The sequence below is a fragment of the Bos javanicus genome, chromosome 17 (genome assembly GCF_032452875.1).
Source record: "Bos javanicus breed banteng chromosome 17, ARS-OSU_banteng_1.0, whole genome shotgun sequence".
Taxonomy (NCBI): Eukaryota; Metazoa; Chordata; class Mammalia; order Artiodactyla; family Bovidae; genus Bos; species Bos javanicus.
The window spans coordinates 7422670-7447300 of record NC_083884.1 but is presented as its reverse complement, the minus strand read 5'-3'; the positions used below and the strand labels follow the sequence as shown (position 1 = coordinate 7447300).

Genomic DNA, 24631 nt, shown 5'->3' with positions numbered 1-24631 from the left:
AGAGGCTCCACAAGGAATGACGTCCTACTGACATCTTGGCGTTAGCCTCATGAGACCCATTTTCAGACTTTTGATCTCCAGAGCTATAAGGTAATAAATATGTTATTTTAAGCCATTAAAATAAATAAATAAATAAAATAAAGGACAAAAATAACATGATCATCTCAATAAAAGCATAAAGAGCATTTAACAAAATCCAACAGCTCTTCATGATAAAACTCTTCATGATTTAACTTTCTTAAAGAAACAAAGACCATCTACAAAAAACTGACAGCTAACATAATTGATAATGAAAGACTGATTGCTTTCTCCCCTAAGATCAGTTAAAAAAAAAAAAAGATGTCTGCTTTCACCACTTATTGTTCTTTTTTAATTTTATTGAGGATACTGAAAAGGAGATCTACCTTCTTAACAGATATTAAGTGGGCAATATGGTATTGTTATCTATAAACACAATGTTGTACAGCAGATCTCTAGAACTTACTCATCTTGCATAATTAAAATTTTAGAACACTGATAAGCAGTTCCTTTTTTTTCCTTTCCCCAGCCCTTGGTAACCACCATTCTACTCTTTGCTTCTATGAGTTAGTTTTTATCTCATATAATGAAATCATATAGTATTTGTCCTTCTGTGACTGGTTTATCTTATTGGGTATAATTTCCTCAAGATTCTGTACTGAGGTTCTAGCCAGGGCCATTAAGCAAAGAAAAGAAAGAAAAGATGTCCAGATTATAAAGAAAAAACTAAAATGATGGCAGTTTACAAACACATGATTATATATATATATAAAATGAAGCACAAATTCACTTAGATGAAGTTCAATTTGCTAAAAATGTAATACTTTTATATGAAAAATTAGAAGTAAATTGTGCTTCAAAATCATATTTATATAATCTTATATTAATACATAGAAAATGACAAGAAATATAAACACACACACACAAAATCAGAGCTAATAAACTACTACAGGGAGGCTGTCCTATAGAAGATAAATATATGAAAATCTATTTAGTTACCATACACAAGCAACAATCTGAAAACGAAATGAAGAAATAACTCCATTTGATATAGCACATAAAAAAAGAAAATACTCAGTAATGAATGTAACAAAATATACATAAGACATCTTCACAGAAAACTACAAAAAGAAACTGAAAAAGACCTACATCAATGGAATAAAATCCCATATTCATGGATTGGAAGACTTAATATCCTTAAGATGACAAACCTTTTCAAACTGATCTGTAGATCTGATGCAGTATCTATCAAAATCCCAGCTACAATTTTGTACAAACTGACAAGTGTATCTTAAATTCATACAGAAATATAAGATACCGAAAACAGCCAAAACAATCTTGAACAGGAGCAAAATTGGAGAACTCACACTTCCTAATTCTAAAAATGTATTATAAAACCACGGAATTCAAGACTGTGCTACTGCCCTAAGAATAAATATAGTTCGATGAAACAGAATTAAGAGTCCACAAATACTTACATTTATGATCAACTGATTTTTGATGAAGCTATCAAGAAATACAATAAGGAAAGAGTATTCTTTTCAGCAAATGATGCTGAGACATCTAGAAATGCAAATGCAAAGGAATGAAGTTGCTCCAAATACAAAAATTAACTCAAAATGAATCAAAAATTTAAATGTAAGAGCTAAAAATATAATACTTTTATATGAAAACTTAAGAGTAAATCTTCATGAACTTGAATTAGGAAATAGGTTTTCAGATATGACACCAAAGCACAAATAATAAGACAAAATACAGACACAGTGGACTTCATCAAAGTGAAATTGTGCTTCAGAGGAAAACAACGGGGAAGTGGCAAGACAAGCCACAGAATGGGAAACGATATTTGCAAGTCGCTAATCTGACAATGTATTTGTTTCTAGAATATATTTTTAAAACTCTTAAAACTGAGATTAAGGAAAAGAGGATTGTGGATTCTTGTCCAACGAGTACAGAGTTTCAGTTTACAGACTGAAGAGTTCTGCAGCTAGGTTGCACAATGTAAAAATACTTAACACTACTGCCTAAGACCGTTCAAGTGGTAAGTTTTATGTGTATTTTATCACAATTAAATGTTTTTTTAAAAACCTCTTAAAACTTGACAAATAAAAAGGCAGCTCAGTTTTTAAAAGGGCAAAGGATGTGAATAAACATTTCTCAAAATACGACATATAATAGCATATAAGCACACAAAAAATACATTCAACATCATTAGTCATGAGGAAAAGGCAAATCAAAACCAAACCACAATGGGATAGCATTTCAAACTCACTAAAATGGCTATAAAAGTCAGATAATAACAGTTATTGGAGAGAATATGAAGATATCAAAATCCTCATACATAGCTGAGAGAATGTAAAATTATGTGGCCATGTTGGAAAGCAATCTAAAAGTTTCTCAAACAGTTAAATGTAGAGTTACCATATCACTACCAATTTCACTCTAGGTCCAAACCCAAGAAAAATAAAAACACGTGTGCACATAAAAGCTCATACAGAAGGGTTCATTGCAGCATTATTCATAACAATCAAAAGATGGACGCAGCCCAATGTCCATCGACTGGCAAATGGATACACAAAATGTGATATACCCACACAATATTACTTACGGGAAAAAGGAATGAAATATTAATGCATCCTACAACATGGGTTGACCTCCCAGACCTGTCTCTTCTAGGTTTCTCTCCTCTTCTCTTTATTCCCCTCATGATATCTTTTATCTTTCACTCTCTTCCCTTCCTACTCTGCAGAGCAATTTAAGTATATCCAAGATGGGGAAAGAAAAAGACCAACATGTCACTGATATCTACCCTTATAAGAAGATGGAAAGACATAAACGGATTTGTTTTTGATTAAAAAAAAATTTACTCACAAAGCCACTCATTGGGGGGAAAAAAAAACGCAAAATATATAAAAATGGAAAGAACATTAAAAAAAAAAAAAAAAAAACAGCCAATAAACAAATAGCAGAAAAAAGTAGTGAAACACTAAATCATAGACCGGACAAACATGGTCCACTGGAGAAGGGAATGGCAAACCACTTCAGTGTTCTTGCCTTGAGAACGCCAGGAACTGTATGAAAGGCAAAAAGATATGACACTGAAAGATGAACTCCCCAGGTCTGTTGGCACCCAATATGCTGCTGGAGAAGAGTGGAGAAATAACTCCAGAAAAAATGAAGGGATGGAGCCAAAGCGAAAACAATGCCCAGTTGTGGATGTGACTGGTGATGGAAGTAAAATCTGATACTGTAAAAAGCAGTATTGCATAGGAACCTGGAATATTAGGTCCATGAATCAAGGGAAATTGGAAGTGGTCAAACAGGAGATGGCAAGAGTGAACATTGACATTTTAGGAATCAGTGAACTAAAATGGACGGGAGTAGGCAAATTTAATTCAGATGACCGTTATATCTACTACTGTGGGCAAAAATCCCTTAGGAGAAATGAAGTAGCCCTCACAGTCAACAAGAGTTCAAAATGCAGTACTTCGGTGCAATCTCAAAAATGACAATGATCTCTGTTCATTTCCAAAGCAAGCCATTCATTATCACAGTAATCCAAGTCTATGCCCCAACCAGTAATGCTGAAGAAGCTGAAGTTGAACAGTTCTACAAGACCTACAAGACCTTCTAGAACTAACACCCAGAGAAGATGTCCTTTTCATCATAGAAGACTGGAATGCAAAAGTAGGAAGTCAAGAGATACCTGAAGTAACAGGCAAATTTGGCCTTGCTTTTTATCACAGCAACTATTAAAAATTTAGCTATTCAAAAATAAGGTAACAACAAAAGAAATGCAGCATAAGTTGAAACTGAGCTAGTAGTTTGCACAGTGCCCCATATATAGCAAGTATACTATGCTTCCCGTAAAACTTTAAAATGTGCTTTGGACTCCTGAGATTTCCTTAAGGCCCTTGGTTAGTCTCACATGCAGTTTATTAACCGTAGTTATAAGCTGCCACATGCATCACCCATCTATAAATCAAGCTCAACTAACACTGATTAAGCAGTGAACATCAAGTAAAGTACCTTATATCCCAGGCCCAACTGATAAATAGCAAAAATCTGAGCGGCATTAAGAGCTTCACTGAAAAGGTAAACTGCAGTCATCTGACCACAGAATACTCTGTTAGCATCTGCTGTTTCTGATGAGCCCAGGAAACACTTGTCAAAGGTCTGTGAAAGAAAACAGAAAATTTTATTAGAGAAAAAAACAAAAAAAAAAGTCTCCTCCAGAATTAATAACAACCTATATTGGTATAAATATTTTGTCCTTTCTAAAACATAATCTGATTAGAGTAAAATTTCAATTAGCATTTCACTTCATTCACTCCCATTTGGTATAGAGATCAGGAAAGACATCACAGAAAAACATGCAAGTTCTCCAAAGTACAATAAACAGAACTTGATGACAAAATGGACGTAGGAAATGGAGTCAGAAAAATCATTATGGACTCTGTAGGTCCATACTTGGGCAACCAAAGGAGGAGACAGAAGAGCAGGCTTTGGAGCAACGAGCAAAATCATGAGTCAACTTCAAGCCATGTAATGAATGTGTCTTTTCATAAAGTGATACGGGTGAAGAAGGAACTGCCAACAGGGTTCTCTATGGTTAGAAGCTAAGACTGTAAAGATGGTTTCTGTAGATATTAAGATACAAATAATAGGTTAAGTCATGGGAGTAGATGCAATCTCGCAAAAGGGATGTGTAAATTCAGAAAAACAGGTGTATGCTTTTCTTATTTACATAGAAAACCTCTTTTAGTAACACCCAGGTAGCAGAGATCACACATACATTTACACCTATACAGCAAGAAGGAAAAGAAATGCTTGATATCTATTTAAAAGTATTTTATACCATGGAACTATTAGGAAGGCTGCTGAAAAATGTGTATGTTGACATTAAGGAATATAAAAAATTTAAACACTTGGATTATGAAGACAAACCACCTAGGTCAAATAACTGATTCCCATGCTGCTGATTTTGGCAAACTCCTTAACCTCTCTGTGCTCAGTTTCACCTGTAAAGATTACAACAGTACTTATCCTGCAAGGTTACAGAAAGTAAAAGTATTTATTACAATGCCTGCAATGCTCAGCAAAGATTAATTTAAGAAAAAATAAAGGTTGAAAGGCAATATACATATTTGATCTCTAATTTTAAAAAAATTAAGTTAACATTTACTGAGCACTTATTCTATATAAGTCACTCTTCTAATGGATTTCTGAGCAGTAGCTCATTTAATCAACATTCTGAGATAGGTACTATTTTACACCCTTTTAGGTGGAGCAAAGGGCTTCACAGAGCACAGCAATACAGAATCACCTGCAACACAGGAGTTGCGGGAGACATGGGTTCAATCCCTGGGTTGGGAAGATCCCCTAGAATAGGAAATGGCAACTCATTCCAATACTCTTGCCTGGAAAATTCCATGGACAGAGTAGCCTATGCAGGCAGGCTATAGTTCAGGGGGTCACAAAAAATCAGACAGAACTGAATGACTGAGCACACTCACACAAGAGAGAAACCTTACGCCTAATAAATTAAGTAAGTCATATAGTCAGGAAGGGATTCAAACCTAAGTCTAACAATCAAAGCTCTTAAGGTTAGCATTTCAAAATATGTACATATGTATAGATTAGGATAATAGGAGTTAATAGTGAATGGGTGTTGCAGTTTGTATTCATTTTCCTAATCAATAATTTTTCAAGGTTTCTATTAAAAATGTAATGTGGGAGGGAGGGAGAACATTTTGAATATAATGCTAACTTACGGATCTCTTATTGAACCTTGAAAATATTATAAAAAATAGTTATATATAGCAGCTATGAATTATACGGAAAATTTACAAGCCTATTTCACCTAACTCATTCATAAAAATGATCAGAACCCTGCAGTAAAACTTTGTGGTTTAATTTGATCAATGGACCGATGACACAAACACTTTTAAGATACACTCACTGCTACCTATGAATCATTGTCTCTACCCTATCCAGAACAATTTTATAACAAGGACTGAGTAATATCTTATGTGACATATTAGCACATTTCTACTCTCTTAATATATTACATGTTAGCCAAACTACAATTATAAAAAATCCACCACTGTAGTGTTCTAAAATGTATATTCAATATAAAATATATTTTTCTTATTTCAATGTAACTTTCTCAGACTACTTACATCACTCGTGTTGACAAACCATGTTATCTCTCCATAGGAAGCAAGCTCACCATTCACATAACATCGAAGCTCACTGTTCTTCCATCGGTTATAAATATGCACTACAGTTACCATATACCACTGGATAAGCAAAACAGTTTAAAAAAAAAAAAAAGATAATGATTTTTCCAATAATTCAACCACATTGATAAAAACAAGCAAAAATCAAATGCTAAATTACAGTGAAATCTAAAACTAAAATAATACTGCTTTTATTAAATTCAATATTCTACCCCTGGAACAATATTGATTCAAGGGAACTCTCTCAACAAATAATAGCTTACCCATGAAATTATTTTTCTAACTTTTCACTATGAAAAATTTTCAAAGGTAAAAAGCTTAATGGAAACTCTCTCACCATCCCACAACTGTCAACATTTTGTCATATCTGTTTTATCTATTTACTGATCTACATATAGATGTTCATTTTGTTAATAAACCATTCAGTAATTTCCAAAATTTAAGGTAGAAAAGCAAATACATATATTTTCACTTGTATTTCCCTTAAACTCTAGAAACAGCTAAATATTCACTCTTTTCATTGTCCAAATCAGAGAGGTTAACAACTGTCCAGCAATTTACACCTCATTTTCTGAACCAGCTTAAGAACAGAATTATGATTTGCCACAGCATTCTGAAGGTTAGAACAGTTTGCTAACATAACTATGACTTAGTAAGATCACATACCTTTTGTGGCTTGAAATCAAATTTCACACAGTGTTGAAAGCCTTTTCCTTTTGACTTTATTGATGTTATAATTAAACATCCCCCAACAAAGTGAGCAGAATAACCAAGACCTTTACTGGTTCTGAAACTATAAAAAATAAGTTTTCATTTCATCTCCAAATATTCTAATTTTTCAAAATAAAGTAACAACACTAAGTTACAGAAATACATACCAGTACAAATATGGTTTATCTTTATCCACATTGATGTTATTTACAGGATCCATTCTAAGCCAGGTATGAAATGTAAAGCCATTCTGGTATGGCCATTTGGCTACAGGAGGTAATGCAATAGCCTAAAGGGAAAAAATTCAAGTTACTAACTCACAATGAAAAATTCTGTTACTGAAATCATGAAAATGAGACCTTACATGCTACATATATTTCTACTATATATTAGTCTACATGCAAAAGTAGTCTCTTTATCTGAAAGATTTTCACTAACTTCTAAATTATTCAAAATACATATTAATGATGTTAATTTAGTTAAACAGAAACATTCCAATTGATCTTCTTGACACACTAATCTTACTGCTTCATTTCTTACAATGAACATATGCAAAGAGATTCCAATTAAAAGAGATAAGTAGTAATATCAAAGGAAATTTGTTGCTGAAATGTTAAATAAGGTAATAAAGAAAGATGGAGAAGGAAAGAAAACAGTTAAGAAAAAAGCCTAGAATGTAATTTTTTAACAGAAAATAAAACACTGAAGAGGATTCATTCATAACATTTTTTATAACATTTTAAAGTTATATTCATAAGTCATTCTATAGGTAATTTTACCACTTGGCTTAAATTTTTATTTAAAAATAAAATAATGCAAGGACCCTAACATCTCCAAAACAAACTTGAAAAAGAAAAGTTGGAGGATCCAGATTACCAATTTTTTTAAATTTTATTTATTTTTTTAATTGGTGGAAAACTGCCTTACAATATTGTGTTGGTTTCTGCTGTATAACAATGCTAATCAGGCATAACTATAAATATATGCTTCCCTCCTGAGCCTCCCTCCCCTCCCCTATTTCACCCTTCTAAGTCATCAAAGAGTGCTAAGCTGGTCTCCCAGTGTTATTTAGCAACTTCCCACTAACTACAGTTGTACAATGGAATATTACTCAGCCATAAAGAGGAATGAATTTGAGTCAGTTGTACTGAGGTTAATGAATATAGAGCCTCTTAAACAGAATAAAGCAAATTAGAAAGAGGAAAACAAGTATAGTATATAACACATATACGTGGGATCTAGAAAACGGTACTGATGAACTTAGTACAGAAGGGACTTGTGAACACAGCAGGGGAAGACGAGGGTGGGACTAATTAAGAAAACAGCACTGACGTATACACACTATCACGTGTAAAGTAAATAGTGGGAAGTTGCTAAATAACACAGACTACCATATTTAAAACCTACAGTACAAAGATACAGTACTGAAAGCTGTGGGGTATTGGCATAAAAATAGAGATACAGATCAATGGAGTAGAAGGGAGAGCCATAAACAAGCCCTCATATTTGTGGTCCTGATTTTTAACAAGAGTATCAAGACAGTTCAATGAACAAATGCACTGAGAAAACTGGTATTTACAAGCAAGAGTATAAAGTTGACCACTTCTTTATATGATACACAAAAAATTAACCCCAAATCAATCATGTGAAATATGAAAGCTAAAACTAGAAACCTTTTATAAGGAAAAATAAGACTAAATCTTCATGACCCTGAGATAAATTCTTCTTAATTATGTACAAGAGAAAAACATACATGAACTGGACTTCGTTAAAATTAAAAACTTTTGTGCTTTAAAGGATACTATCAAGAAAGTGACAGCCCAAAAGAACAGGAGAAAATATTTGAAAATTATTTATCTATTAAGAAGCTTATATCCAGAAGAATATATAAAGGATTGTTACAAATCCAATAATAAATAGACAAATACATTTTTAAGCGGGCAAAATATCTGAATGGACACACCTCCAAAGAACATATACAAATAGCCAGTAAGAACATGAAATGATGCTCAGCATCATCAGTCATTAAGGAAATGCAAATCAAAATCACAAGATGTTACTTAACACGACTAGGATGACTATAATCAAAAAGACAGACATTAACAAGTGTTGGTAAGCAAGTGGAGAAACTAGAAACCTCCTAAACTGATGATGAGATTATAAAATAAATATAGTCACTTTGGAAAAACAATATGGGAGTACATCAAATGGTGGAACATAAGCCAATATGGCTCAGCAGTTCTCCTGCTACGTTTCCAAGAGAAATGAAAACATATGTCCATATAAAAGCTTGCAAATAAAAGCCCATAGAGCATTTCCAAAAAGTAGAATGCAAATATCCACTAATTAAAGAATAATTAGGTGGGATGGGCAGGGAGACGGGAGGGAGGTTCAAAAGGGAAGGGATATATGTATACCTATGGCTGACTGATGTTGAGGTTTGACAGAAACAAAAAAAAATTCTGAAAAGCAATTATCCTTCAACTAAAAAAGTAAATATAAAAAATAATTAAACAAAATGTGGTATATTCTTCTATTAGAATATTAGTCAACAAAAGGAATGAAGCACTGACACATACTACAACATTAATGGATCTTAAAAACAGTAGTGTTAAGTGCAAAAAGCCAATCACAAAATTCCAGACATCATGAATTGCCCAAAATAGACAAATTCAAAGAAACAAAAAGTACAACAGTAATTGCCTAGGCAAGGGAGTCTGGAGTGAAACATGCAGTGACTGCTCATGAGAGCAGGGTTTCTTTTGACAGTAATGAACATGTTTTCCCAGTGGTCATGTATGGATGTGAGAGTTGGACTGTGAAGAAAGCTGAGCGCTGAAGAATTGATGCTTTTGAACTGCAGTGTTGGAGAAGACTCCTGAGAGTCCCTTGGACTGCAAGGAGATCCAACCAGTCCATCCTAAAGGACATCAGTCCTGGGTGTTCATTGGAAGGACTGATGATGAAGCTGAAACTACAATACTTTGGCCACCTCATGCGAAGAACTGACTCACTGGAAAAGACCCTGATACGGGGAGGGATTGGGGGCAGGAGGAGAAGGGGACGACAGAGAATGAGATGGTTGGATGGCATCACCGACTCGATGGACATGAGTTTGAGTGAATTCCGGGAGTTGGTGATGGACAGGGAGGCCTGGTGTGCTGCAGTTCATGGGGTCACAAAGAGTCGGACACGACTGAGTGACTGAACTGAACTGAAAACTGATTGTAATAATGGCTGCACAAACTGATGAACACAACCATTCCCTGCATGTACACTTTAAATGACAGACATGTATGATATGGGAATTGTAACTCAATAAAGCTGTTAAAAAAAAGATCATACTAAAAGCTTTTCTTTTCTTGTTATAACACTTTACATATGCCTTTAGGTCAACATCATATATACACATTATTTTTTATAAGATATTTCATAAAACATGAAAAACATCAGAGCCAAATTTATCTAATAACAGTATTGAGACTTCAAAAGGCTGATTTAAAATGAATGTTGTATTGAGGAAATAAAAATACATACTCTTTGTATAAATATGTTCTCTCTCAATCAAACATGAGAGTAGAGGATGTGAAAGCTTGGTAAAAATAATTTACCCATGAATAACTTCCCTTTAAAAGCTATGTTTAAGGGGAAAAAAATGAGTCAATGAATGTATTTAAAACATCTAGTCTCTGAAAGCTCCAAAGTTGTGTGGTTCAACTGGCTGAATTTCAAGATACATACAAGAAAATGGAATGGACATGTAACAATCTCAAAGAAATATAAATAATAAAGCTAAACATGCATAAAAAAAGGTTTCTCTAATAAGAATACTTTTATCTCCTAAGAATACTTTTTTATGCTGGGAGACAAATGATAAACTCAATGCCAAGTGAGCAAACTATTCTGGAAAGCTTCAAATCTAAAATAGTTATTAAGGATAAATTAGAAAGACAAAATAACATGAGCAATAAAACCTTCCAAAGAAAACTGTTCAATGTTTGTGAAACACTCAAATATCATAAATGTTCTTTTAAAACACTCTCTTCTTTCTGCAGATATTGCCTGGCTACATAGAGGCCATAAAAGGTAGGATATTATGAGAACAAAAATAAAAAATGAATAAAAGATAACTTCAAAACATTTGCTTATAACAGGCAGACCAATGTAATAAAGAGGATGCGAAAAAGCGTCCATAAATAATACACGTACATTATATAATGTAATCATATAATATTTTGAAACATTACAGATACTACTGCCATACATTAACTGTCTTATGTGTAAAGTGACTAACAGTTTATAAGAATGCTGAGACTGATACAATATGGAAACTTACAAGTCAGAAAAACTTGCCTAGAAAGTTTTTCAGAGTTACTCTCAACTTACGTACCAGGTGCAAAAGAAACAGAACTAAGGAAATGTAACACCAAAGAAAGATAAAAGTGAAAATGCTATACATAAATTTCTATTTCAGAATGCAGAGATAAAAATTCATAAGAAAACATGGCTTATGTTGAAAAGAATTGGGTTCTTATTCCATTGAGACCCCAAGGGGTGAATGCGCAGCTTTCTTCATTTCTTAAAGCCTCTATTTCTTCCCCTCTAAAACAGTCAGGAAAAAGGAACAGGCAGTGCTGTTTTAAGGATTGAGTTAGGCTGTGCACAGAAGTTTTCACCCAACACAGAACCTGTCAAGAATGCTTACAGGGCCAGGCTTTCAGGAGGCAAAGGAAAGAGTTTCAGATGATTTCCTCATTAATATCTACTTACTGCAGCGCTCTTTCCTGGAAAGTTGAAAAAGGCATCAGGACCATACTTCTGTGGCATGTGCTTTAAAACAGACAGCAACTTTCCGGCATGTGGAGGCTATGAAAATAATCAGCAATTCATTAACCACATTATTCACCATAGAACAAAAATACATACTTTAAATATAGACATACTTGAATACACCCCAAAATAATAATTCCATAACCTAAAAAAGCATATATAATATCCAAAAACAGTTATTTTCAAATATCTTAAAGAAATAAACAACACACTCTATGCCACTGTTCCGTGGAAGGTGCTAGATAAATATGAGCCAACAGCATTTGAGACACAGCACTTCCACACTGCAGCAAAAACGACCTTTTAAAATTACAGACTAAAAAAAAAATAAATAAATAAAATAAAATTACAGACTACATCATCCCACCACTGACCCCTTTTTAAAACACTTTTTAATCTCACCAAAAAATAATGCTTATCAAGTCCCATTGTTAAAGGCACTTTAAAAATATTTTTTAAAAAAACAGTAAAATATTTTATGCTTATAACCACGCTAGGGATTATTATCATCCCATTTTACAAAGGAGGAATTTGAGGCAGAGGAACATATCCAAGGTCATACAGGTAGTAAGTGGGATGAGAACTCAATCTGATTCCAGAGTCCAAGCTTTTAATCACTATACTTTCAACTTTATATAACTCTCTCTCCAGTAGCTTCTCACTGCCTTTAAAACAAAAGACCAGAATCCTTAACATGACCCAAAAGATCCTTAACTGCACTCCATCTATAATGACTTTTTCCCATAACAGAGCCTGAACACAAACTATTCTCCTTAAAATGTTCTCACGAGGACTATTCCCTACTCCCAGCCCTCCCCTGCCTTAACTAAAGAAATCTTACCCATCGTTTAAGCTCATCTTAATGGTCACTTCCCAGGGCAGTCTTTCCTGACCTCTGAAAACAGATCAAATCTCCCTACCATATTTCATTCTACAACATGTTTCTACTATGGAACATGTATAAAAGTTGTAACATCACTTTTGTTTGATTAAATGTCATTAATTAGTGATATGTTTGTCATTAGTCAATGTCTCCTCTAATACATTCAAAACCAACAGCTAAAACAAAAAGGTGTACTACATTTATAAGGAGAAGCAAAGGACAACAAGATAATAATTTAAATCGGTTTGCAAGCAAATAGAATAATGTGTAGTACATTCCTCTTAAAAGTTAAAGTTCAAAACAGTGTCAAACTACAAATGAAATCACAGTCTTGCCTTCATCATATTTGGTAGCTGGTCTAAATTATCATGAGTAACTATCTAGGGGCTTCCCTGGTGGCTCAGTGGTAAAGAATCTGCCTGCCAATGCAGAAGACATGGGTTTGATCCCTAGTCTGGGAAGATTCCACATGCCACAGACCGACTAAGCCCGTGCGCCACGACTACTGAGTCCTCGTACCACAACTACTGAAGCCCCAACACCCAAGAGCCTGTGCTCCCCAACAAGAGAAACCACTACAACGAGAAGCCTGCTCGCCAGCACTAGAGAAAAGCCCGAGCAGCAACAAAGACCCACCCAGCACAGCCAAAAACAAAAAAACCTAACCAAAACAGTTTGGCAATCTTTCATCCAAAAGTTAAGTGAAAAGTGGCATTAATAAGCTTGATCAAGAAATTTTCAATTAACCACACTGTTCAACTATAAAAGTGTAATAAGTTACTATAATCACATTGTTTTAAGTAAATTCTAAAGTGAAATTACCAAAAATAATCTACAGTCAAAAATAAAAATATAATATTGTAAAAGTTTCATCTACAGAAATCATTCCTCATTTTCCTTTTCTATCAACCAATTAAAAAGAACCCAAGAGTAGCACTTTACTCCACAGATGCTGCTAGGAGACTGTATACTAGGAAAGCCTCTCAGAAAATAATTTAGTATTCATATTTCAAGAATCTTTAAAAACTGATACACTAGTTCCATATGTAAAAATCTATGCTAAAGTAATAATCAAAAAGGCAGACACACACTTAAATACAGGGATTTTTCACTCCATTAATGTGATACCAAAACTACATAATAACTGAGCAAAGCCCTGCTCTTGTTTTGTTAATAGTTCATTATTTTTTTCCCTCTATCCCCTATAACTATACCCTTAAACTCAACGCACTTAATCTGTTTTTTTAATATTTATTTATTAGGCTGCATCAGGCATCCTGCAGGATCTTTCAATGTGACACAGATTTTCTGTAACAGCTGCAATGCACAGGACTAGTTGCTCTTCAGAATGTGGGATCCCAACATTGCAAGTAGATTCTAAACCACTGGATCGCCAGGGAAATCCTGCTTAATCTTTTTATGTCAACCTTCAAAAATGTGTATCTGTGCGATTATACTTAAAATTTAAAAGATGTTGGGTTATATATATTAGATAATATATGTCTAACCCAACATCTTTTAAATTTTGAGTATAATCTGTACTTAAATTTTAAGTATAATTCTGAAACAGATGGGAATACCAGACCACCTGACCTGCCTTTTGAGAAATCTATATGCAGGTTAGGAAGCAACAGTTAGAACTGGACATGGAACAACAGACTTGTTCCAAATAAGAAAAGGAGTACGTCAAGGTTGTATATTGTCACTCTGCTTATTTAACTTATATTCAGAGTACATCATGAGAAACTCTGGGCAGGATGAAGCATAAGCTGGAATCAAGATGGCTGGGAGAAATGTCAATAACCTCAGATATGCAGATGACACCACCCTTACAGCAGAAAGTAAAGAAGATCTAAAGAGCCTCTTGATGAAAGTGAAAGAGGAGAGTGAAAAAGTTGGCTTAAAGCTCAACGTTCATAAAACTAAGATCATGGCATCCAGTCCCATCACTTCATGGCAAATAGATGGGGAAACAGTGGAAACAGTGGCTGATTTTATTTTTTTGGCTCCAAAATCACTGCAGATGGTGACTGCAGCCATAATGTTAAAAGACGCTGACTCCTTGGAAGGAAAGTTATGACCAACCAAGACAGCACATTAAAAAGCACAGACATTACTTTGCCAACAAAGGTCCATCTAGTCAAAGCTATGGTTTTGCCAATAGTCATGTATGAATGTTAGAGTTGGCCCATAAAGAAAGCTGAGTGCCAAAAAAATGATGCTTTTGGACTGTGGTGCTGGAGAAGACTCTTGAGAGTCCATTGGACAGCAAGGAGATCCAACCAGTCCATCCTAAAGGAGATCAGTCCTGAGTGTTTACTGGAAGGACTGATGTTGAAGTTGAAACGCCAATACTCTGACCACCTGAAGCAAACAGTTGACTCATTGGAAAAGACCCTGATGATGGGAAAGATTGAAGGCAGGAGGAGAAGGGGACGATAGAGGATGAGATGGTTGGATGGCATCATCGACTCAATAGACATGAGTTTGGGTAAACTCCGGGAGTTGGTAATGGACAGGGAGCCCTGGAGTGCTGCGGTTCATGGGGTTACAAAGAGTCGGAGAAGACTGAGCATCTGAAATAAACTGAACTGAAATTATACTTTAATTTTAAATATAATCAATATATAGTCAAGACTGTATATTGTCACCTTACTTATTTAACTTCTATACAGATTACATCATGAGAAATGCCAGACTGGATGAAGTATAAGCTGGAATCAAGATTGCAGGGAGAAATATTAATAACCTCGGATACGCAGATGACAACATCATTATGGCAGAAAGCCAAGAGGAACTAAAGAGCTTCTTGATGAAAGTGAAAGAGGAGAGTGTAAAAGCTGGCTTAAAACTCAACATTCAAAAAATGAAGATCACGGCATCCAGTCCCATCACTTCATGGCAGATAGATGGGGAAACATTGACAGACTTTATTTTCCTGGGCACCAAAATCACTGCAGGTGGTGACTGCAGCCATGAAATTACTTGCTCCTTGGAAGAAAAGTTATGACCAACCTAGACAGCATATTAAACAACAGAGACATTACTTTGCCAACAAAGGTCCATCTAGTCAAAGCTATGGTTTTTCCAGTAATCATGTATAGATGTCAGAGTTGGCCCATAAAGAAAGCTGAGTGACAAATAATTATTTATCACTAGAGCCACCTGGGAAGTTTATTTTACTGTATGCATTAATTCTACCTGCTATATAATAATCTATTCTATGCATCCAATACATTCACCTAGCTACTCTAAGATAAACATACATGTTGACAATTCACTGCCATCAAAAATAATGCTTCTGAACATCTTCACAGGTTAAAAATAACTCTGTCCCCCACTTATACTTGCTATTATCCAATTTATAATTCTTGATACTACTGATATCACATATCAATATTGTTTTAATCTGAACATCTCTAATTAGTAGTGATTTAGCATATATTTGATAATGGGGTTTCTATCTCTGTAAATAAATATCTGTTGGTATTATTTGCTGTTTTCTTATAGTTTTCTCTGTACACCAGTTTTAATTATATATTCCAAATAAATTATTTGAACATAAATCAAACCAGTATTCTTCTGGACATGACAGAACAACAGGACCTACAATTACCAAGTCACCATAAACAACTAGAAAACTGGACAAAATGTATGAAACTAAAACTGTTTTGAGACACGGAAAAGAGGTAGCTCAAGACTGTGATCCTTGAGAAAGGGAAACAAAACGAGCCATGATATTCCCAGACTTTTTAGCTGGAGTCAATTTTCGTATCACAGATCATTGCACAGGGGAGGGAAATCAAACAGAACTTAAAAATCTCACTGAGTCAATGAGGCAGAAACTGGAGAATGGGTAGTCTGAGGAGGACAGAACCATCAGGGCAGAATACTACAGAGGAAGGACCAAGGCAAAGAAGAGACTCTAGAAATCTTCACTGACCCTTTGACATAATACCAAACTGTGCATTTCTATCTTAAAACTCAACAAGGTGAGATTTTAACAGCCGTAAGTCAAAGAACTCCCAGAGCTGATAGAGCCAGGAATCACTGGGACTCTCCCAGCACTGCGGAGAGACCTCAGGCTTATACTACACCTCTTGTCTCGTGTGTGAGACTCAGGGTCATGCACAGAAACTCTACAGAAGCGAGGCCAGAATAATAAGCTGACTTTGCCTGAGAGCAACAGCCAATCTAGACGTGACCCAAAACAATTTTAAAGTAGTCCTTTGGAAGGACTGATGCTAAAGCTGAAACTCCAGTACTTTGGCCACCTTATGTGAAGAGCTGACTCGGAAAAGACCCTGATACTGGGAGGGATTGGGGGCAGGAGGAGAAGGGGACGACAGAGGATGAGATGGCTGGATGGCATCACCGACTCAATGGACGTTGAGTCTGAGTGAACTCCGGGAGTTGGTGATGGACGGGGGGCCTGGCGTGCTATAGTTCATTGGGCCACAAAGAGTCAGACACGACTGAGCCCCTAGACTGACTGACTGACGGCAAGGACCACAAGTAATTGATCTGCCTGCAAACAACAGTGTAACCATCTTAAAAGAACCATAACAAAATCCAGCAACAGGCACTTGGTCACCACGTGCTATGACTAACATCACTATGTCTAAACTCACTAACATAAGGAAACTAGAAAACAGGACCTATAAGTAAAAACACAGTGAGCAAGTAAAAAGCGGACCTAGAAAATACAAAGATGACAGAATTAGTGAATCAGAACATTAAGCAGCTATTAATATGTTATATATTTCCAAAGATTGAAAGAAAAAAACATGAATGAGGGGAAAAAATGAAGAAACAAATAGAATTTAGAGACATTAAAAGTATCTGAAATCTGAAAAGTTTAATGGATAGTAACAAAACTACAGAAGAAAAGATCTTAAAAACACAGCAATAAAAGCAATATAAAATGAAACACAAAGAGAAAAGACTTTAAAAAAAAAAGTGAATAGATCTCAGTGACCTAAGGTACAATGCAGAGAAGATTAACCAACGTGTAATTAGAGTCCCAGAAGGAGTTGGAGAACACCTAGTAAGAATAAATACAAGGTAAACTTTACCAAGAAACATAATAAAATCACTTCAAATTAGTGATTAAAAAAAAAAATCTAAAAAAAAAAAAAATCTTAAAAAGAGCAGAGAACTGAAGTTTGATTCAAAGAAGCTAGAGAGTCTAATCATTTTAATATAATACAGTATAATGGTAGAGCACAAACTTAGATATACTCAAACAGAACTGGATTAAGGATCAACAGGCTGAGTAAACTGCTGTAGGCAACGATTTCTAAAGAGCTCTAAAATAAGCCTAGAAATGCAACAAAAAAGGAGAAAATATTTACTAGTATTTCCCTAGGGGTAAGTAACTAAAGGGTAAATAAACAGGTTGATGAGGCACCTGGAGTTCAAAATCAGTTGACCAATACCAAAATTCTCCAAGCCAGGCTTCAACAATACGTGAACCGAGATCTTCCAGATGTTCAAACTGGATTTAGAAAAGGCAGAGGAACCAGAGATCAAATTGCCAACATCCATTCGATCATCAAAAGAGCAAGCGAGTTCCAGAAAAACATCTACTTCTGTTTTATTGACTATGCCAAAGCCTTTGACTGTGTGGATCACAATAAACTGGAAAAATCTGAAAGAGATGGGAATACCAGACCACCTGACCTGCCTCCTGAGAAATCTGTATGCAGGTCAGGAAGCAAGAGTTAGAACTGGATATGGAACAACAGACTGGTTCCAAATAGGAAAAGGAGTACGTCTAGGCTGTATATTGTCACCCTGTTTATTTAACTTATACGCAGAGTACATCATGAGAAACGCTGGGCTGGATGAAGCACAAGCTGGAATCAAGATTGCCGGGAGAAATATCAATAACCTCAGATATGCAGATGACACAACCCTTATGGCAGAAAGCGAAGAAGATAAAGAGCCTCTGGATGAAAGTGAAAGAGGAGAGTGAAAAAGTTGGCTTAAAATTCAACATTCAGAAAACTAAGATCATGGCATCCAGTCCCACCACTTCATGACAAATAGATGGGGAAACAGTTGAAACAGTGACAGGCTTTATTTTTTTGGCTCCAAAATCACTGCAAATGGTGACTGCAGCCATGAAATTAAAAGACGCTTGCTCCTTGGAAGAAAAGTTATGACCAACATAGACAGTATATTAAAAAGTTGAGACATTACTTTGCCAACAGAGGTCCGTCTAGTCAAAGCTTTGGTTTTTCCAGTGGTCATGTATGGATGTGAGAGTTGGAATATAAAGAAAGCTGAGCGCTGAAAAATTGATGCTTTTGAACTGTGGTGTTGGAGAAGACTCTTGAGAGTCCCTTGGACTGCAAGGAGATCCAACCAGTCCATCCTGAAGGAGATCAGTCCTCAATATTCATTGGAAGGACGGATTCTGATGCTGAAACTCCAATACTTTGGCCACCTGATGCGAAGAACTGACTCATTGGAAAAGACCCTGATGCTGGGAAAGACTGAAGGTGGGAGAAGGAGACAACAGAGGATGAGATGGTTGGATGACATCACCAACTCAATGGACATGAGTTTGAGCAAGCTCAGGAAGTTGGTGATGGACAGGGAAGCCTGGCGTGCTGCAGTCCATGGGGTTGCAGAGTCGGACACAACTGAGCGACTGAACTGAACTGACCGATACCATCCCATGCAAAGGACCATGAAAATGCACCTAAGGAGAGTAGATCCAATAAACCACATGGCTTTTGCCCACTGAGTGGGTTGTTCAAGTTTAAGGGCCACACTTAAAACTACTCAGATTGATAAAGAAGCTAGATGCTGCTACCCAACATTTTTATTTTCTCTGTCCTTTGCCTTTTCCGCTAGTAAATGCTGAATGTATATTTGAAATATTAATCATTCAAAGAAGGACCGAATTACCAACCTTCTTGGAACACTCAGTTTTCTTACTCCACAACTGTGTCACGTGATAGCAAAATCAGCCCTGTAAGTCTAAATGCTATTCTAATGATCTCGTCTACTCAATTTGACATTCAACCCCTGTGCAGCAATATCAATTGCTTAAAAGCCAATAAAATGTTTGGAGAGGGGAACATTCTCAAATATCAAAGAAAATTTAAGCTTACCCATTGCCCTTTATCTCCTTGAAGTTTACTGAAGAACAGCTTTAGTTCTCGAACTGTCAAGTTGTAGCTAGCCAGCACTCCCAACATGTCAACTAAAAGATCTGGAAACAAAGAAAGCAACAAATAAGATAATTAAGCTACTTCTATCTCTTGAAGAATTAAAATATACAGTGCTTGCTTAAGAGTTTAGACAATACAGTTCCAGATCCATGTCACATGCTCAGTGTCTCTTAAATATTACTAAAGAAGAAAACTACTTAATAATCACACTTTACTTCCTCACAACCACTGTATTATAGAAAGTCATACCTGCAATCATACTGTCAACTTTTTCAATTTTCCCAAGCACTTTTTCAACAAGGCCTACTTCAGTGCAGATTTGAAGATTTCGTATACTTTTCTTCAGAATGGCTGTAAACATGCTCCAGACTTCTGCTTGGCAAGTAACATCACATTTTTCCAGTAAGTCCACCATGCAGATGATACTCTCACCTTCTTGAATAATGAAATTCATTTCTAAATCAAACTGCCCTCCTACCAACTTCAGGGGGCGACAGGGAGGGTGGAAAGAAAAAATACATTAAAAGCATTAGCATTTCTTCAATGTAACTAGAGTACATTACAAAGCTTTAGTTTGCCAGTAACTACCCATATATATTCTTCTCTACCCCTTACAACAATAAAAAGATCTTTTTTTTAATTTATTTATTTTAATTGGAGGCTAATTACTTTACAATATTGTAGTGGTTTTTGCCATACATTGACATGAATCTTTAAAAAGATCTTTAAAACACATACACACACAGCTCTAAAAAATAAAGCTTCAGAAGAAATCTTCATTTTAAGATAGCACAGTCAATCAAGACTTAGAATATAAAAATAAAAATATTTTCAACAAAAACAAATATAGGATGTCTTAGGTAAATCACTACCTACTGACACTGATGAAGATCTCAGTTGTATCCCACTCTTTGAGACCCCATGGATGTAACCCGCCAGTCTCCTCTGTCCATGCAATTCTCCAGACAAGATTACTAGAGTGGGTTGTCCTTTCCTCCTCCAGGGGATCTTCCCGACCCATAGATTGAACCTGGGTCTTCTTCACTGCAGGCAGATTCTTTACCATCTGAGCCACCAGCAAAGCCTCAATGAAGATCTAACTTAGCTCTATAACTGCTTCTAATTCAATGTTTCCTCTATGAATTAGGTAATCTGTAAGCTACACACTATTCTTGCCTAGAGGATTCCACGGAGTGGAGCTTGGCCAGCTACAGTCCATGGGTCTCAAAGAGTTGGACACGACTGAGCAATTAACATTGTAAGCTACTCATAGCAACCCAAAGATCCTTTGCTACCCGTACAAGGTATGAGCTCACAGCAAAAATGAAAAGCTGAAAAAGGCTCAAAGCGGACACAAAACTTGTAGTTTTACTTGTCAAATTCCTGGTTTATTATACATACCTATCCATTTTGATCCCTCCTATCAATAATGAGGATAACTTAAACATAAACTTCACACACACTCAAAGCCAGTAAGTAAAAAAATGTTATTTCATTAAGATTGCTATCAGAAAATCCATCCAGAGAGAACTGTACTGAGACCTATTCCTACCTTGCTATGTCACCCACAGCATTCTCCTACAGAGGCAAAGTTTTTTGTTTTTTTTTTAATTTTAACAAACCCCAACTGTTTAAACGAAATAAAATACTTTTAGAATTACCTTTGCAGACTTTTTTTTTTTTTGGCCATGCCATGCAGCTCACGGGATCTTAGTTCCTCAACCAGAGATTAAACCCACGCCCTCAGCAGTGAAAACACAGTCCTTAGACTGACAGGGAATTCCCAGGCCTATCTTTTTTTACTAGATTTTTTAAAGATCTCTATATTTTAAAGAATAGTTACATATATGATTCACCTACACTCCAGTCCTTCTGAACACTTCTTTATTATGCAGTTTTCATTATGTTTTACTAAACTCAAAAAGTAGGAAAGAATTACAAGAAAGTGAACTGTACAAAACAAAATCTCATACGAAGAATAACAGACGTGACCAAATAAAGTTTACTTTGGAAAAGCAAAAAGATTCAGAATTAGGGAATCAATTAAAACTCCATACAGCCAGGAATGAATACACATCCCATGTTCTGTCAAAGATACACACTAGCATGAAAAAGAAAGAATGGAAAAATGAAAATCAAGAGGCAGTATCTGCATGCAAGCAGATAAGAATTCTTGGCAAGCACAGTGTTAAAGGCTTTTGGTCCTTCTAGGAAAGCTATGGCAGAGATTTTAGTGTACAATTCTTTGCGTCATCAGGAGCAACAGGTGACACAGGAGATGACAACTGTGTGCTAAGAGTCCCTCGGTGTCCCTGGGCCAATCCTCCTAGCAACATGGTCCTAGCTATAAACATGCTTGGTTCCCCAAGGTGATCCAAAAATTCTGTAAGCTGCATGAGAACTCCTAATAGGGATTTTTTTGGTTTTATGATTAATCGTCATTTTTTTTCACTTGATGTATCCTTAATTTTATTCTGAAATAATTTCAGACTTTCAAAAAATTGCAGAACAGTATACAGTTCCTGTATACCCTAATGTGAATATATTGTATCATCATAGTACAGTCATTAAAACCAGGCACAATACTACAGATCTTACTCAAATAGCAAGATTTGTCACACTAATATCCTTTTTCTGATCCAGCATCAGCATCTCCTTAGTCTTCTCCAAACTATGACAAGTTACACAGGCATTCTTTGACTTCCAGGATGTTGACACTTTTGAAGTGGATTTGCCAGCTATTTTCATGACTGTCTTATAATGTGAATGATTTTTCATGTTTAAATTCAAGTTGTGTATTTTTGGTAAAAAATACTCTATAGAGATGACATGTGTCCTTCTCAGTGTATTATTATTTCAAATGATACCTGATTGGTATATTATTCAGATGGTATCTGATGTCAGTATGTCCCACTATTGGTGAAGTTAGATTGATCTCATGCTCAAGGAGGTATCTGTCAGATTTTTTCTGTTTTAAAGTTATTATCTTTCATTTTCATAGTATTAAGCTTTCTTATAAGAATATTCTCAAAGAATACTTTGAGACTACACAAACATATTGTTTCTCATCATACTTTTAAGCATCCATTAATGGATCTTACCGGGAATTGTAAATACTGAGGCATAGATAAATTGTCATCTTCTATTTCCATCAAAATTTCTATGTTCATTAATTTTAAAGACTTTCTTTAATAATAAAATACACCTAAAATGTCAGCATTATGCCCCAAAAGGAAATTGGAATGACTTTCATGAAAGTCACAAATAAGACTAAGCGGTACTATCAGCACTACCAGTTGACATATTTCTGGAGATACAAAAGTCACATTTAGTGCGAAGGCAGCAACGTGTATAAATATCAGAACAGGGGGGTTAAATTCCAATCATTTTCAGATGATAATGAGGAAAACTAAAAATGGCTATAACTGAGATAAGTGTCTGGCAATGGAACTACTGATTAAAGTTAACAAAATGAATCCATCTCAGAAAGAATTATGCTACAGAGAAGCCAGACACCAATGGTTACCTGAACAACTAGAAATTTATTCCACAGGTACATTTAAGTAGTGATGTTAGACATAAGAACTTCATTTAGCATGCAACAGAAAACAGAAGAAACGATACCCCTCAAAAAGACAAGATAGAGTTAGTAAAGTTGTGTTTATATAATGGAATATGATTCAGTCATTGGAAATAACGAGGCAGCTCTGACAGAAAAAAACATCTCTAAAATACACTGTGTAGCTGAGATAATCAAAGTGGAGAAAAGTGCGAATAGTGGGCTACAGTTTGAGAATAAAACATATACATATAAACACATACCTGAGAATGATACACGAGAAACGAAGTGGTGATTGCCTCTGCAAAGGCAGCTGAGCGCCCGGAGGGTGAGGGCGAGGGCGAGGGCAAGGGCAGAAACGGGCCAACGGACACCCGAGGACGTCCCCACACTGACCTAAGGACGTCCCCCACACGGCTCTCACAGGCCACAGGCCCAGCTGCACCCACTTCACCTTGGTGTTACTTACATCAACCTTTCATTTTGACCTGTGTTTATCACCAGCAACATGCACCCTTCCAAGAAGCTCAGAATTAATTTTTGAAAAGTAATTTCCAAAAAAAATCCAAATATTTCACCAGCTTTTAAATTGAGTTTATCCTGTAAGAGCAGTATCCAGACAGGTGTGTTAAGTATTTCTCCATTGCTTTAAATATTGTAAAATATGCCTTTCAAGGAGAAAATTGATGGCAGAAATTGGCACATACACATGTGGCATATTTGATATACTATATGTATGCATGTCTATTATACCTAAAAAGCACGCACAGGGTCTACAGTATGTCATGTTAACCCTTTTAATAGTTATCTGAAGCTGATCAACCTTCAAAACACAAATTTGTTTCCAAAGGCAGGGATCATAATCCAAGTCCAGGCACTGGCTAGTTATTATCTGAGCTGTAGTAATGGCTGTGCACTACAAAATGTAATCTTCCCAAATGTCACAGTAAGTTATGAATATCTGAGCAGCCTAATGCACTTTACTAGCCATGAAATGTGAAAATGTAATCTTATTACCTTTTTTATGGTTGTATTTTTTTGAATAATGTAGCCTGGAAACTGATGTATAGTCTTTTTCTGCATTTTAGCATGATTTGGTCTCCATTGCGTTATAGAACATTTTTCAAAACTCTCCATTTCAACATATTTTAGTCTTTGCCTGAACTTCATAAACAATTTTTATAGCCACCTTCAGGGTGGTATA

The 24631-nt window shown here is 35.6% G+C and overlaps 1 protein-coding gene across 7 annotated transcripts in view; it reads right to left on the bottom strand.

The window, feature by feature from the left end:
- LRBA (LPS responsive beige-like anchor protein) overlaps window positions 1–24631 on the bottom strand; it is a 753999-nt gene that overhangs the window by 651667 nt on the left and 77701 nt on the right. For all 7 annotated transcript variants that reach the window (XM_061384015.1, XM_061384012.1, XM_061384019.1 and 4 more), the window contains exons 3-9: window positions 20118–20349; window positions 19809–19909; window positions 11742–11837; window positions 7139–7260; window positions 6927–7053; window positions 6201–6320; window positions 4048–4194 (exon numbers count right to left, since the gene is read on the bottom strand). In XM_061384015.1, coding sequence (XP_061239999.1) covers window positions 4048–4194; window positions 6201–6320; window positions 6927–7053; window positions 7139–7260; window positions 11742–11837; window positions 19809–19909; window positions 20118–20349 — 945 coding nt within the window. The remainder of the gene's footprint in view (window positions 1–4047; window positions 4195–6200; window positions 6321–6926; window positions 7054–7138; window positions 7261–11741; window positions 11838–19808; window positions 19910–20117; window positions 20350–24631) is intronic.